The sequence below is a fragment of the Heterodontus francisci genome, chromosome 30 (assembly GCF_036365525.1).
Source record: "Heterodontus francisci isolate sHetFra1 chromosome 30, sHetFra1.hap1, whole genome shotgun sequence".
Taxonomy (NCBI): domain Eukaryota; kingdom Metazoa; phylum Chordata; class Chondrichthyes; order Heterodontiformes; family Heterodontidae; genus Heterodontus; species Heterodontus francisci.
The window spans coordinates 59167277-59183102 of NC_090400.1; the positions used below are offsets into that span (position 1 = coordinate 59167277).

The window sequence follows — 15826 nt, forward strand, 5'->3', positions numbered from 1 at the left end:
TCTGTCACTGTATAACACTGGGGTACAGTACCGGTGGGGACAGGTCTGTCACTGTATAACACTGGGGTACAGTACTGGTGGGGACAGGTCTGTCGCTGTATAACACTGGGGTACAGTACTGGTGGGGACAGGTCTGTCACTATAACGGGTACAGTACTGGTGGGGACAGGTCTGTCACTGTACAACACTGGGGTGCAGTACTGGTGGGGACAGGTCTGTCACTATAACACTGAAGTACATTAGAGGACGGGGAGAGTTTGAAGTTTATTGGCTGAAATGGGATGGTTTTTGTTTGCGTTTTAGTCGGGATGGACAGAATTTCCTTGTGATAACACTGACTGAAGTTATCTATCCCGTGACTGGGATTGCCAAGAACAGGTTGGTTATGTTCGTGCTGGGTTGTTCTGTAAATGATTTTTTTATAATTGTGTTTTTCTGAGTAAATTATCGTGTATCCACCAATCGGAATGTCTGGATTACTTGGGGTGGAGGCAGTTGAATCCCAGGAACTTTGTGCTTTTATGAGCTACGAGCTGAGTTGCTTTTGCTGGGGACTGTCGGATCTGCAGCTCAGGTTGTGATGTTCAGCTGCTGATCCTGGTCTGTGCCTTTCAGATCAGTGCTTTCAATTGCCAAATCCGGGGGCTTGTCAAATTTCAGATTGGCTTTCTGCCTTCTTTAAATATTATTTTAAACTGTAACAGTCTGATCTCTGTAATATGGTGGATGTGCATTAGATTCAAACATACACGCTAGCCTGGGTTCAGGCTGGTATCTACTGAGAAAATCTTGGGGGCAGCCAGACCCTAGTTATACTGCTGTTTCTGCATCACCCTCCGTGCAGGGAATATGGAGCCCCATGAATGGTTGCGGGGTCTCAAACAGGAGTTAAACTTTCATACTGGGTCACTGCAGCTGGGACAGTCAGTTCATTAACACATCGAAGATTAAATGAAGTTTAATAGCTTTCCAGTTCTGCTGCAGCCAGAGTGAAGTGGAGTGAGACTAAACCACAACAACATCTTCCATTTATCTAGCACCTTTAACATAGTAAAACCTCTCAAACCACTTCTTCAGATGCATTCTTATACAAAATTTGACACCGAGCCACATATTAGGACAGGTGACCAAAAGCTTGGTCAAAGGGAGGTTTTGGAAGCATCTTAAAGGAGGAGAGTCAGACAATCACTTGCAATGGCTTCTCTTCCTGCTCCCGCACCGTTACCTCTGGTGTCCCCCAAAGATCTATCCTCGGCCCCCTCCTATTTCTCATCGACATGCTGCCCTTCGGTGACATCCTTTGAAAAACACATTACTTGCATAAATACACTGATGACACCCAGCTCCACCTCACCAACTCTGTCGATCCCCCCGCCACCCCCACATCGTAAATTATGAGACTGCTTATCTGACAAAAGTACTGAATAAGCAGAAATTTCCTTCAATTAAATATTGGGAAGACTGAAGCCATTGTCTTTGGTCCCCGCTCCAAACAATGTTCCCTGGACACCAACTCTATCCCTCTGCCTGGTAAATACCAAGGCTGAACCAGACTGTTCATAAGATTGATGTCATATTTGACCCTGAGATGAGCTTCATCAAGATGGAGAGTGACGTAGTTGATTCTGAGACTAGGTCTTGAATCTTAGTAAAGGACACTACGAAGGTATGAGGCGCGAATTGGCCATGACAGATTAGGAGACGTTACTTAAAGGGATGACGGTGGATAGGCAATAGCAAACATTTAAAGAGCACATGGATAAACTGCAATAATTGTTTATCCCTGTCTAGCGCAAAAGTAAAACAGGAAAGCTAGCCAAACCATGGCTTACAAGGGAAATTAGAGATAGCATTAGATCCAAGGAAGAGGCATATAAATGTGCCAGAAAAAACAACAGATCTGAGGATTGGGAGCAGTTTAGAATTCAGCAAAGGAGGGGAAAATAGAGTATGAAAGCAAGCTTGCGGGGAACATAAAAAATGACTGTAAAAGTTTCTATAGGTATGTGAAGAGAAAGAGATTGGTGAAGGCAAATGTAGGTCCCTTACAGTCAGAAACAGGGGAATTTATTATGGGGAATAAAGAAATGGCTGACCAGCTAAATGTATACTTTGGTTCTGTCTTCACAAAGGAGGACACAAACATCATACCAGAAATGTTGGGGAACACAGGGCTTAGTGAGAGAGAGGAACTGAAGGAAATCAGTATTAGTGGAGAAATGGCGTTGGCGAAATTGATGGGATTGAAGGCCGATAAATCCCCGGGGCCTGATGGTATACATCCCAGAGTATTAAGGAAGTGGCCCCAGAAATAGTGGGTGCATTGGTGGCCATCTTCCAAGATTCTAGAGACTCTGGAACAGTTCCTACAGATTGGCGGGTAGCTAATGTAACCCCACTATTTAAAAAGGGAGGTAGAGAGAAAGCAGGGAATTATAGACCAGTCAGCCTGACGTCAGTAGCGGGTAAAATTCTAGAGTCCATTATCAAAGATTTTATAGTAGAGCACTTGGAGAACAGTGGTAGAATCGGGCAGAGTCAGCATGGATTTACGAAAGGGAAATCATGCTTGACAAATCTACTAGAATTCTTCGAGGATGTAACTAGTAGAGTTGATGAGGGGGAGCCAGTGGATGTGGTTTATTTGGACTTTCAGAAGGTTTTGACAAAGCCCCACATAAGAGATTAGCATGTAAAATTAAAGCGCATGGGATTGGGGGTAGTGTATTGCGATGGATAGAAAATTGGTTGGCGGACAGGAAACAAAAGATTAGGGATAAATGGGTCTTTTTCCGAATGGCAGGCAGTGACCAGTGGGGTACCGCAGGGATCTGTGCTAGGACCCCAGCTATTTACAATATACATTAATGATTTAGATGAGGGAACTAAATGTAATATCTCCAAATTTGCAGATGACATAAAACTGGGTGGGAGGGTGAGTTGTGAGGAGGATGCAGAGAGGCTTCAGGGTGATTTGGACAAGTTGAGTGAGTGGGCTAATGCATGGCAGATGCAGTTCTTCTTCTTTGGCCTCCTTATCTCGAGAGACGTATATTGTGGATAAATGTGAGGTTATCCACTTTGGTATCAAAAACAGGAAGGCTGATTATTATCTGAACGGCTATAAATTGAGAGAGGGGAATATGCAGCGAGACCTGGGTGTTCTCGTACACCCATTGCTGAAGGTAAGCATACAGGTGCAACAGACGGTAAAAAAGACAAATAGTATGTTGACCTTCATAGCGAGAGGATTCGAGTACAGGAGCAGGGATGTCTTGCTGCAATTATACAGGGCCTTGGTGAGGCCACACCTGGAATATTGTCTGCAGTTTTGGTCTCCTTATCTGAGGAAGGTTGTTCTTGCTATAGAGGGAGTGCAGCGAAGGTTTACCAGACTGATTCCTGGGATGTTGGGACTGACGTATGAGAGATTGAGTCTGTTAGGATTATATTCGCTGGGGTTCAGAAGAGTGAGGGGGGATATAAAAATTCTAACAGGACTGTGACAAGGTGGATGCAGGAAGGATGTTCCTGATGGTGGGGGAGTCCAGAACCAGGGGTCATAGTCTAAGGATACGTGGTAAACCTTTCAGGACTGAGATGAGGAGAAATTTCTTCACCCAGAGAGTGGTGAGCCTGTGGAATTCGCTACCAGAGAAAGCAGTTGAGGCCAAAACATTGTATATTTTCAAGAAGGAGTTAGATATAGCTCTTGGGTCTAAAGGGATCAAAGGGTATGGGGAGAAATTGGGCACAGGTTACTGAGTTGGATGATCAGCCATGATCATAATGAATGGCGGAGCAGGCTCGAAGGGCCGAATGGTCTACTCCTGCTCCTATTTTCTATGTTTCTATGAGTTTCGGACCACATATCCGCGGTCATCACCAAGACCGCCTATTTCCACCTCTGTCACATCTCCCGACTCCACCTTTGCTTCAGCTCTGCTGTTGCTGAAACCCTCATCTACACCTTTGTTACTTATACACTTGACTATTATAATGCTCTCCTGGCTAGCCTCCCACATTCTACCCTCTAAACTTGAGCTCATACAAAATTCAGCTGCCTGTGTCCTAATTCACATCAAGTCCCATTTGCCAATCGCCCCTGTGCTCGCTGACCTACATTGGCTCCTGGTTGAACGACTCAATTTAAAAATTCTCATCCTTGTTTTCAAATCCCTCCATGGCCTCACCCCTCCTTATCTCTGTAATCTCCTGCAGTCCCACAACCCTCTGAGATCTCAGCACTCCTCCAATTCTGGCGCCTCGTGCATTCCCAATTTCAGTCACTCCACCATTGGCGGCTGTACCTTCAGCTGCCTGGGCCCCAAGCTCTGGAATTCGCTCCCTAAATCTCTCCACCTCTCCTCATTTAAGACACCCTTTAAAAACTACCTCTTTGACCAAGCTTTTCATCGCCTGTTTGAATGTGTCCTTCCGCAGCTCGATGTCAAATTTCATTTGATAATGCTCCTGTGGTGTTTTATGGGCGGCGCAGTGGTGAACACCGCAGCCTCACAGCTCCAGCGACCCGGGTTCAATTGATGGTCGGCACAGACTCGGTGAGCCGAATGGCCTGTTTCAGTGCTGTATAGTGCACTATCGGAGGGTCAGTACCGAGGGAGTGCCGCACTGTCGGGGGGTCAGTACCGAGGGAGTGCCGCACTGTCGGAGGGTCAGTACAGAGGGAGTGCTGCACTGTCGGAGGGTCAGTACGGAGGGAGTGCTGCCCTGTTGGAGGGTCAGTACTGAGGGAGTGCTGCACTATCGGAGGGTCAGTACTGAGGGAGTGCCGCACTGTCGGGGGGTCAGTACCGAGGGAGTGCCGCACTATCGGAGGGTCAGTACCGAGGGAGTGCTGCACTGTCGGAGGATCGGTACTGAGGGAGTGCCGCACTGTCGAAGGGTCAGGACTGAGGGAGTGTCGCACTGTCGGAGGGTCAGGACTGAGGGAGTGCCGCACTGTCGGAGGGTCAGTACTGAGGGAGTGCCGCACTGTTGGAGGGTCAGTACGGAGGGAGTGCCGCACTGTCGGAGGGTCAGTACGGAGGGAGTGCCGCACTGTCGGAGGGTCAGTACTGAGGGAGCGCTGCCCTGTCGGAGGGTCAGTACTGAGGGAGTGCTGCACTATCGGAGGGTCAGTACTGAGGGAGTGCTGCCCTGTCGGAGGGTCAGGACTGAGGGAGTGCTGCACTGTCGGAGGGTCAGGACTGAGGGAGCGCTGCACTGTCGGAGGTTCAGTACTGAGGGAGCGCTGCACCATTGGAGGGTCAGTACTGAGGGAGTGCTGCACTGTCAGAGGGTCAGTAATGAGGGAGTGCTGCACTGTCGGAGGGTCAGTACTGAGGGAGTGCTGCACTATCGGAGGGTCAGTACCGAGGGAGCGCTGCACTGTCGGATGGTCAGTACTGAGGGAGCGCAGCACTGTCGGAAGGTCAGTACTGAGGGAGTGCTGCACTGTCGGAGGGTCAGTACTGAGGTAGTGCTGCACTGTCGGAGGATCAGTACTGAGGGAGTGTCGCACTGTCGGAGGGTCAGGGCTGAGGGAGTGCCGCACTGTCGGAGGGTCAGGGCTGAGGGAGTGCCGCACTGTCGGAGGGTCAGTACTGAGGGAGTGCCGCACTGTCGGAGGGTCAGTACTGAGGGAGTGCCGCACTGTCGGAGGGTCAGTACTGAGGGAGTGCCGCACTGTCGGAGGGTCAGTACTGAGGGAGTGCCGCACTGTCGGAGGGTCAGGACTGAGGGAGTGCCGCACTGTCGGAGGGTCAGTACAGAGGGAGTGCCGCACTGTCGGAGCGTCAGTACAGAGGGAGTGCCGCACTGTCGGAGGGTCAGTACAGAGGGAGTGCTGCCCTGTTGGAGGGTCAGTACTGAGGGAGTGCTGCCCTGTTGGAGGGTCAGTACTGAGGGAGTGCTGCCCTGTTGGAGGGTCAGTACTGAGGGAGTGCTGCCCTGTTGGAGGGTCAGTACTGAGGGAGTGCTGCACTGTCGGAGGGTCAGTACTGAGGGAGTGCCGCACTGTCGGGGGGTCAGGACTGAGGGAGTACTGCACTGTCGGAGGGTCAGGACTGAGGGAGTGCCGCACTGTCGGAGGGTCAGGACTGAGGGAGTGCCGCACTGTCGGAGGTTCAGTACTGAGGGAGTGCCGCACTGTCGGAGGGTCAGTACTGAGGGAGCACTGCACTGTCGGAGGTTCAGTACCGAGGGAGTGCTGCACTGTTGGAGGATCGGTACTAAGGGAGTGCCGCACTGTCGGACGATCAGTCCTGAGGGAGTGCTGCACTGTCGGAGGTGTCCCATGTGCCCTCTCAGGTGAATGTAAAAGATCTCATGGCCGCTATTTGGAAGTGCAGGGGAACTCTGCGCATTTTCCTGGCCAATGTTTATTCCTCAATCAGCATCACTAAAACATTATTTGGCCATTCTCACATTGCTGTTTGTGGGATCTTACTGTGCACAAATTGGCTGCCGCATTTCCTACATTGCAACACTTCAAAGCTATTTCATTGGCTACAGATAATGAAAGAGCATCTGAAAAGTGCAAGACTTTCTTATCCCTGTCCTGCCGCCCACTTGGTCACCCCTCCCTCGTGCTGTGGCGGGTTATGTGTCGCAGGGTGAGCTGAGACACACCCAGGGGTCTGAATCCCCCCCTCGCAAACGTTTCAGTTACAGTCTGGAGCTTCGCGGAGCCGAGTGACCTTCAAATGACCCCCAAAACTCCTGCCAACTTCATGGAGCCCAGACTCTTATTGTGAAATTCCCAGTGAGCTCCGGGTTAGTTATTAACCAGAGACAAGCGACTGATTCGGCTCAGACAGACTGGCAGGGTGAGCAGTCAGTATCCCGTCACCACCCCCGTCCAGGAAAGGGGGCTTATTCCCCAATAGTTCACATTCTGTTCCTGTGGAGAACTCTGACCGGTCGCAGGAACTGAACCAGTGACCAGGAGATGGAGCCAGTGACTGAGTGGATCCGACACCGATTCCCCACAGTGGAGAATGTTTGTTCAGATGCAGTGGAGCAGCTGGTGAAGGAGAATCGGGAGCGTGTGCTGTTGGTGGTGAGTCACTCCCGCTGAGTTTCCCATTCAGGGCAGCTATTTGACCAGGGGTGGAATTGCTGAGAGATCAGGGATCTGAGCTTCCTGCTGACTTGTGAGGGTGGCCCTGCTCTCAGTATTAAACAGGAGGAGACCTGTGAAAGAATGGCCTGTCCTGGTAGTAGTGGGAAGATTGTCCTGAGTACCTTTACACTGGGCACGTGATGAAGGAGGGGGCAGGGGAATGAACTTTAGCCATCCAATAGAAAATTCTGGAAATTATTTATGAAACACTGAAGCTTTGAAGCTGCTGTTGGTGATAACAGTGACAAACAGGCTAGTGGTTGGCCATCCCTTCAACCTGCTGATCTCGTGCAAATTTGACTGGTTTAAAACCCCACAGTAAAATCTGGGTGTGAAAGTCTTCAGTCTTCACTCCCTGGGATCCCTCGCTGGCCATTTCCAGGCTTCAGCAATTATTCAGTTGCCTCAAATCAGTGTTTGTTGCTAACCCCAACATTGGGAGCCATTCACTGTCCAACGAGAATCTAGAAAAGCCCCTGCTTCAGGCCTCACTTATTAACTGAAGGTTCCTGCAGTCACTCGTTGGGGTGAGTGATGTGTCTGTCTTCACTGGGCACCTACTCCGAGGGTCCCTGGGACTGGGGGAGGAGTCATCAACCCAACCTCGACTTGTGCTCCTTAAAGTTTAAAGGATTGAGTCATGATCTGACTGAGGGATTTAATATGAAAATAGGTGAGATCAGGGGGACCAGAAAACCACAGCCCCCCTACCCCCCCCCCCCCCCCCACCCCATGTAATCTCTCGGGAGAGGTGAAAAAATACTCTGAAAAATTCACTCGCCACCCCAGGCAATGGAAGCCAGTCCAGAAGATCACACGGACCAAGTGTTTTCTGTAAATAATAAAAGGAGTGAACAGGGTAGATCAAGAGAAATGATTTCCTCTGGTTATTAGGGGTTGGGAGGAGTCCAGAACAAGGCGGAAGAAACTTAAAATTCGAGCCAGGCCGTTCAGGGATGATGTCAGCAAGCACTTCTTCACACAAAGGGGAGTGGGAATCTGGAACACTCCCCAAAAAGGCTGTCGAGGCTGGGGGTCAGTTGAAAATTTCAAAACTGAGTTTGATAGATTTTTATTGGGTAAGGGGATTAATGGTTACAGAACCAAGGCGGGTAGATGGAGTTAAAATACAGATCAACCATGATCTGACTGAATGGCGGAACAAGTGCGAGGGGCTGAATGGTCTCCTCCTGTTCCTGTCAACAGGCCCAAAGGAACATTCCTGTCCATAGAACCATAAAAACGTTTCGGCAGATAAGGAGGCCCTTCAGCCCATCGTGTCTGCCCACAAAAAAAAAACTAGCCCCCCCAATCTAATCCCACCTCCCAGCACCTGGTCCATAGCCTTGCAGGTTACAGCAATTCAGGTGCATGTCCAGATACCGTTTAAAAGAATTGAGAGTTTCTGAATCCACCACCATTCCTGGCAGTGAATTCCAGACACTCACCACCCTCTGGGTGAAAAAGTTTCTCATGTCCCCTCTAATCCTTCTACCAATCATCTTAAATCTTTACCCCCCGGTAATTGACCTCTCCGCTATCTAGGCCCCTCATAATTTTGTACATCTCAATTAACTCACCCCTCAGCCTCCTCTGTTCTAAGGAAAACAACCCTAGCCTATCCAATCTTTCCTCATAGCTGCAATCTTCAAGCCCTGGCAACATTCTTGTAAATCTCCTCTGTTCTCTCTCCAGAGCAATTATATCCTTCCTGTAATATGGTGACCAGAACTGTACGCAATACTCCAGCTGTGGCCTAACCAGCATTTTATACAGTTCCAGCATTACATTCCTGCTTTTGTATTCTATACCTCAGCCAATAAAGGATAGCATTCCATATGCCTTCATTTTATCTACCTGTCCTGCCACCTTCAGGGGCCTGTGGACATGCAGTCCAAGATCTCTCACTTCTTCTACCCCTTTCAATATCCTCCCGTTTATTGTGTATTCCCTCGCTTAGTTTGCCCTCCCCAAACGCATCACCTCCCACTTCTCCGGATTGAATTCCATTTGCCACTTTTCCGCCTACTCAACCAAACCATTGATATCATTCTGGAGTCTACAGCTATCCTCTTCACTATCAACTACACGGCCAATTTTTGTGTCATCTGCAAATTTCCCAATCATACCTCCCACATTTAAGTCCGGATCATTAATATATACCACAAACAGCAAGGGATCCAACACTGAGCCCTGTGGAACGCCACTGGAAACTGCTTTCCACTCACAAAAACATCCATCGACTACTACCCTTTGTTTCCTATCACTGAGCCAATTTTGGATCCAACCTGCCACATTCCCCTTATCCCATGGGTTTTCATTTTACTGACCAGTCTGCCATGTGGGACCTTCTCAAATGCCTTACTAAAATCCATGTAGACAACATCCACTGCACTACCTTCATCAATCCTCCTTGTTACTTACTCAAAAAACTCAATTAAGTTAGTAAGACATGACCTTCCCTTAACAAATCCATGCTGACTATCCCTGATTAATCCGTGCCTTTCTAAGTGGCAGTTTATCCTGTCCCTCCGAATAGATTCTAATAATTTACCCAGCGCCGAGGTCAGACTGACCGGCCTATAATTATTTGGCCTATCCCTCACACCCTTTTTAAACAATGGAACAACATTCGCAGACCTCCAATCGTCTGGCACCTCGCCTGTATCTAGTGAGGATTTGAAGATAATCCTCAGCACTTCCGCTATTTATAATGAGATTGAGTTTGTTTGTTGTTGATGGGATGTGGGTCTCACTGGCAAGGCCACCATTTATTCCCCATCCCTAATTGAGAAGGTGGTAGTGAGTCACCATCTTGAACACAGCTGAGTTGCTTGCTGGGCCATTTCAGAGGCAGTTAAGAGTCAGCCACATTGCTGTGGGTCTGGAGTCACATGTAGGCCAGCAGACCATTAAGGGGACCCAGTGGTTTTTTATGACAATCGTTACTATTACTTTTATTCCAGATTTATTTAATTATATTTAAATTCCCCAACTGCCATGATGGGATTTAAACTCACAGCTCGAGATCAATAGTCCAGGCCTCTGGATTACTAGCCCAGTAACATAACCACTATGCTCTCATTCTGTCCTTGGATCGTTCTCTATTCTGTTCACATCCTCGCATTCCTCCCGCCCGGCCCCCCTCTACCTCTTCAGTCTACAGCCCGTGCACCCAACCATGGGTCTGCTTTATCTCGTCAACCCCCAACAGCTGCCCCCCCCCCACCACTCATTACAACATTGGTGGGCCGATCTTGACCAATCCCCCATACCACTCCCCCTCCGATTCACTCCACATTACCCTGTCCTCTCCCTCTCTCCAGCCCTGTCTCCAGTCACCTAGAAATTTCCAGCAGTCACTGCTCAAGATTCAGTTATTTTTCTTACAGAGACAACAAATCCATTAATGAGTGCAGCGAAAGTGTGAGCTGCTGTGTTACACACAAAGAAACAGAAAGACTCCTGTCTCCCTCTTGTTCCAGGATGTTCGAAGTCCGGCTGAATACGAGATCAGTCACTTACAAGGAGCCGTTCGCATTGACCCAGAAGCCACCAACATGGATGATGTGGTCAAGGATCTGGGCGTAGCAGGTAGGGGCAGTCTAACCCTCCTCTGTATTCTAGCTCATCATTTGTGACCGCTCTGCTGTCTGGGCAGGACGACACCATCCAGACTCCAGCCTGGGAGACAGTTTAAACTGTGTCTGCAACAAACAGGCCCAATGGAGTCACAGACAGCCCAGACTCTGAATGGGACGTCCTGTAGATCTGGGAGTGAGGCTGTGAGTGAAGTGAGCTGATGGGACTCATCACTGTCCAGTGTCTGTCTAAACCCAGCCAGAGAATGGGTCCTGGGGAAACCCAAAGGTCGATGGCTATGAGTCGGAAGACTACAAGGTGAATGTCTGAGTTTCCCATATACACTCACGTGTATTGCGAATCCATGCCAGGCTGGGCAGCTGCAGTGTACTGAGCAAGACCTGCATGGGAGTGATTTCTCCATACAGATTCCACAATGGCTGCATGCAATTTACACACTGACTCTCACTGGGGTACGGGTCCCACACACCCTGACTCTCACTGGGGTATGGGTCCCACACACCCTGACTCTCACTGGGGTACGGGTCCCACGCACACTGACTCTCACTGGGGTACGAGTTCCGCACACACTGACTCTCACTGGGGTACGGTTCCCACACACCCTGACTCTCACTGGGGTACGGGTCCCACACACCCTGACTCTCACTGGGGTATGGGTCCCACACACCCTGACTCTCACTGGGGTACGGGTCCCACACACCCTGACTCTCACTGGGGTACGGGTCCCACGCACACTGACTCTCACTGGGGTACGGGTCCCACACACCCTGACTCTCACTGGGGTACGGGTCCCACACACCCTGACTCTCACTGGGGTACGGGTCCCACACACCCTGACTCTCACTGGGGTACGGGTCCCACACACACTGACTCTCACTGGGGGTTATCCGGGGTTTAAACTGTGAAAAATGAAATGAGAAGCGGTCAGTCCTGGATTAGTCCTACTATTCTCTTCCATTCATCCTCATGCTTCTTTTAGGTATAGTGGGACCTTTAGAAATCTTCATAAATTAATATAGTTTGAAGAACAAGTGACATGCATGTTTAGACAGTAAGAGATATTGTTTATCAGGCATTGTGTGTGTGTGTATTGTTTTGTGTGTGTTGGGGTTTGTGTCTGTTGGGGGTGTTGTGTGTGTATGTGTTAGTGTGTGGGCTGTGGATGTTTGTGTGTGTGTTTTGGTGTGTGTGTGTTTTGGTGTGTGGGCTGTGGATGTTTGTGTGTGTGTTTTGTGTGTGTGTGTTAGTGTGTGGGCTGTGGATGTTTGTGTGTGTGTTTTGGTGTGTGTGTGTTAGTGTGTGGGCTGTGGATGTTTGTGTGTGTGTTTTGGTGTGTGTGTGTGTTAGTGTGTGGGCTGTGGATGTTTGTGTGTGTGTTTTGGTGTGTGTGTGTTAGTGTGTGGGCTGTGGATGTTTGTGTGTGTGTTTTGGTGTGTGTGTGTGTTAGTGTGTGAGCTGTGGATGTTTGTGTGTGTGTTTTGGTGTGTGTGTGTTAGTGTGTGGGCTGTGGATGTTTGTGTGTGTGTTTTGGTGTTTGTGTGTGTGTGTGTTAGTGTGTGGGCTGTGGATGTTTGTGTGTGTGTTTTGGTGTGTGTGTGTGTGTGTTAGTGTGTGGGCTGTGGATGTTTGTGTGTGTGTTTTGGTGTGTGTGTGTGTTAGTGTGTGGGCTGTGGATGTTTGTGTGTGTGTTTTGGTGTGTGTGTGTGTTAGTGTGTGGGCTGTGGATGTTTGTGTGTGTGTTTTGGTGTGTGTGTGTGTTAGTGTGTGGGCTGTGGATGTTTGTGTGTGTGTTTTGGTGTGTGTGTGTGTTAGTGTGTGTGTTAGTGTGTGGGCTGTGGATGTTTGTGTGTGTGTTTTGGTGTGTGTGTGTGTTAGTGTGTGGGCTGTGGATGTTTGTGTGTATATGTGTTTCGGTGACAGTTTCACCCTCCCCTGTGTTTTTCCCTCTGTTACAGGCAGTGGTGCTGATACAGCTGTGGTGTGTTACTGTACAGTCGGATTCCATGCTTCGCAGCTGGCACAGAAACTCCGTAACTTTGTAGCTGGAGATTCCAGCCAGAATTTCCATGGCTTGATTAAAATTTACAACCTGGAGGGGGGTGTCCTGAAATGGGCCAGAGAGGAGAAGGCCCTGGTTGACAGCAGCAATCAGCCGACGAGCCTCGTTCATCCTTACAGTCACCTCTGGGCTGAGCTACTGAAAGCCGACTTCAAAGCCCCGGTGTGAGATAGTGACATAGGCATCAAACCACCACCATCCCTCACCAGGCTGCCAACTTGGATTGGATGCATTTATCAGGGGGTCTGAACTTTCAGCTGTCTGGCCTCACTCTTCTCTTATTGGTCATCTGACACGCCCACACTCTGTACCCTGCCCTGACTCACCCACCATTGGTCATCAAATACGTCAATCTTCATGTCGCCCTGCCTTCCCCTGCTGATTGGAAAGTGAACAGACTTTTCATTTAGCCATTAGATTGTCAGTCAAACAGCGCTTTTCCCCAATCTCTGATATTTTTATAACTAATTACCAAATGTGTTCAAAGCAATTAAATAAAACACTTTTTTTAATCGCCCTATGATCTTCCATCCAGGTGTTCCTCATAGCTGTTTCCTGGAGATTAATCTTCCAATTTCTGGAGACTCCAAGGCAATCCCAGAGGATTGGCAACCGTATAGCTGGTCTGCTGGGAAGTTATAATTCAGGGATCAACGGGAATGATCACCTGGAATAATGGATCTGCAGAGAATCCGAATTCTAACTGGATCATGAATGCAGTCATAGAATTACAGAGAATTTACATCACAGAAACAGGCCATTCAGCCCATCTGCTCCGTGCTGGTGTTTATTCTCCACACGAGCCTCCTCCCACCCTACTTCATCTCACCCTATCACCATATCCTTCTATTCCTTTTTCCCTCATGTGTTTACCCAGTTTCCCCTTAAATGTATCGATACTATTCACCTCAACCACTCCCTGTGGTAGCAAGTTCCACATTCTCACCACTCTCTGGGGAAAGAAGTTTCTCCTGAATTCCCAATTGGATTTATTCATGACTATCTTTTATTTATGGCTGCTAGTCCTGGTCTCGCCTGCAAGTTGAAACATCTTCTCGACATCTAACCTATCAAACCCTTGTATCATTTTAAAGGCCTTCTTCAGGTCACCCTCAGCCGTCTCTTTTCTCGAGGAAAGAACCCCAGCCTGTTCAGTCTTCCCTGATGGTTTATAACCTCTTAGCTCTGCTGTTATCCTTGTAAATCTTTTTTGCACCTTCTCCAGTGCCTCTGTAATCTTTATTTAACATGGGGACAGCGCTGAGCGTGGTCAAAGCAACAGGTTTGATAAATCTGATTTTCACGGCATGGAACTCGGCAGGAGAATTCCGGTGATGATTCCGTTGTGGAGTCTGCACTGATAGACTGATTTTGGGTGTTCTTGCTCAGCGATCTGTGCAGGCTTGTCTGAGGGGGAAACAGTTTATTCTTGGGGTACATGAAATCCTGTGACATTGATCACAAGTCGTGGGAGTCAGTTGCCAACGTTCGCCAGAGCTGGCGGGCAGCCATAAAGACGGAGCTAAAATGTGGCGAGTCGAAGAGACTTAGTAGTTGGCAGGAGAAAAGACAGAGGCGCAAGGGGAGAGCCAACTGTGTAATAGCCCCGACAAACAAATTTCTCTGCAGCACCTGTGGAAGAGCCTGTCACTCTAGAATTGGCCTTTATAGCCACTCCAGGCGCTGCTTCACAAACCACTGACCACCTCCAGGCGCGTATCCATTGTCTCTCACGATAAGGAGGCCCAAAAGAAAGAAAAGATGTGACACTGGCAAGTTCGCATTTATCACCCACTTCCAGTTGCCTCAGGACAGTTAAGAGCCAACCATGGAGTTTGGGACTGGACTCCCTTTTCTGAAGATCATCAATGAACCAACCTTCACCAACAATCCATTCGGGGTGCGAGGCCAAACCAGTAGATTTATTGGATTTGATTATCTCAGGATCCAATGGTGGGATTTCAACTCATGATATCCAGCTTAATTGTGCAGTAAAGGAACTTCTAGGTTACCCCATAAACAAACACACATACCATTGTAAGTTTTAAAGAACGATTTTACAATGTATTTCAGAACTAGCCTTGTGTTCATTGTTGACTTGTTAAATCAAATTTACTCCGTTTTTTTAATTTGATTTCAGAGAATTTTTTTTAAGATTTTGAAGAAGCCCAGATTAAAGTTTGAAGGTCACAGTGTGCTGAGGCTGCAGGGAGAAGGAAGCAGTGATCAGGTGATGTCAGACTGGGATTTTCAAATTCTTTAGGTTGCCAAAAGATCAGGGGTTTAACACCGACTCCAGAGACTTGGGCTCATAATCCAGGCTGCACTGAGAAGGTCTGTCAGAGGTGCCACCTTTTGGATGAGACATCTGCCCCCGAAGGTGGAGGTAACGAATCCTGTGGCTGCTATGTTGAAGAGCAGGAGAGTTCTCCCAGGTGTCCTGGCCAATACTTACCCTCACCCAACATCACTAAAACAAATTATCTGATCATTATTACATTGCTGTATGTGGGATCTTGCTGTGCACAAATCAGCTGCTGTGTTTCCGACTTTACAATAGTGGCTATACTTCAAAAAAGTACTTCATTGGCTGTGAGTATTTGGGACCTCAGGTCACCATAAGGCTCTGTTGAAATGGCTTCCTGAAACTCTGCTCCCCATCATCCCAGTGTTGTGACACCTCACAGCCCAGCAACACTGGGTAATTATTTGTTGTTGCTTCACTTCTCAGCACTGAATCTCCATGACAGCAAGAGGGGGAGTGAGATTATTAATAGGGAAAATCAGGTTCCAGTGAGAGTCAGGGTGCGTGGAACCTGTACCCCCGTGAGAGTCAGTGTGTGTGGGACCCGTACCCCAGTGAGAGTCAGTGCGTATGGAACCCGTACCCCAGTGAGAGTCAGTGTGTGTGAGACCCGTACCCCAGTGAGAGTCAGTGTGTGTGGAACTCGATGCCAGTGAGAGTCAGGGTGTGGTGAACCCGTACCCCAGTGAGAGTCAGTGTGTGTGGGACCCGTACCACAGTGAGAGTCAGCGTG

The 15826-nt window shown here is 48.7% G+C and overlaps 2 protein-coding genes across 2 annotated transcripts in view; both read left to right on the forward strand.

Moving 5' to 3' along the window:
- Window positions 1-6797: 6797 nt before the first annotated feature.
- Window positions 6798-14008, forward strand: LOC137346853 (tRNA uridine(34) hydroxylase-like). The gene is made up of 3 exons (XM_068010794.1): window positions 6798-7063; window positions 10612-10720; window positions 12685-14008. The coding sequence occupies exons 1-3, from the start codon at window positions 6953-6955 to the stop codon at window positions 12954-12956; spliced, it is 492 nt and encodes a 163-aa protein (XP_067866895.1). The 5' UTR covers window positions 6798-6952; the 3' UTR covers window positions 12957-14008.
- A 100-nt stretch (window positions 14009-14108) lies between these two features.
- The window catches only part of scarf1 (scavenger receptor class F, member 1), a 71091-nt gene continuing 69373 nt past the window's right edge, over window positions 14109-15826 (forward strand). The window contains exon 1 of the mRNA XM_068010793.1: window positions 14109-15018. The gene's annotated coding sequence lies outside the window, so the exon portion shown is untranslated. The remainder of the gene's footprint in view (window positions 15019-15826) is intronic.

Excerpts from the sequence above, each read along its gene's own strand:
- LOC137346853 (XM_068010794.1), top strand. The coding sequence starts at position 6,953 with ATGGAGCCAGTGACTGAGTGGATCCGACACCGATTCCCCACAGTGGAG. Across the intron at positions 7,064-10,611 it reads GGGAGCGTGTGCTGTTGGTG|GATGTTCGAAGTCCGGCTGA; the intron begins GTGAGTCACTCC and ends CTCTTGTTCCAG. Across the intron at positions 10,721-12,684 it reads CAAGGATCTGGGCGTAGCAG|GCAGTGGTGCTGATACAGCT; the intron begins GTAGGGGCAGTC and ends CCTCTGTTACAG.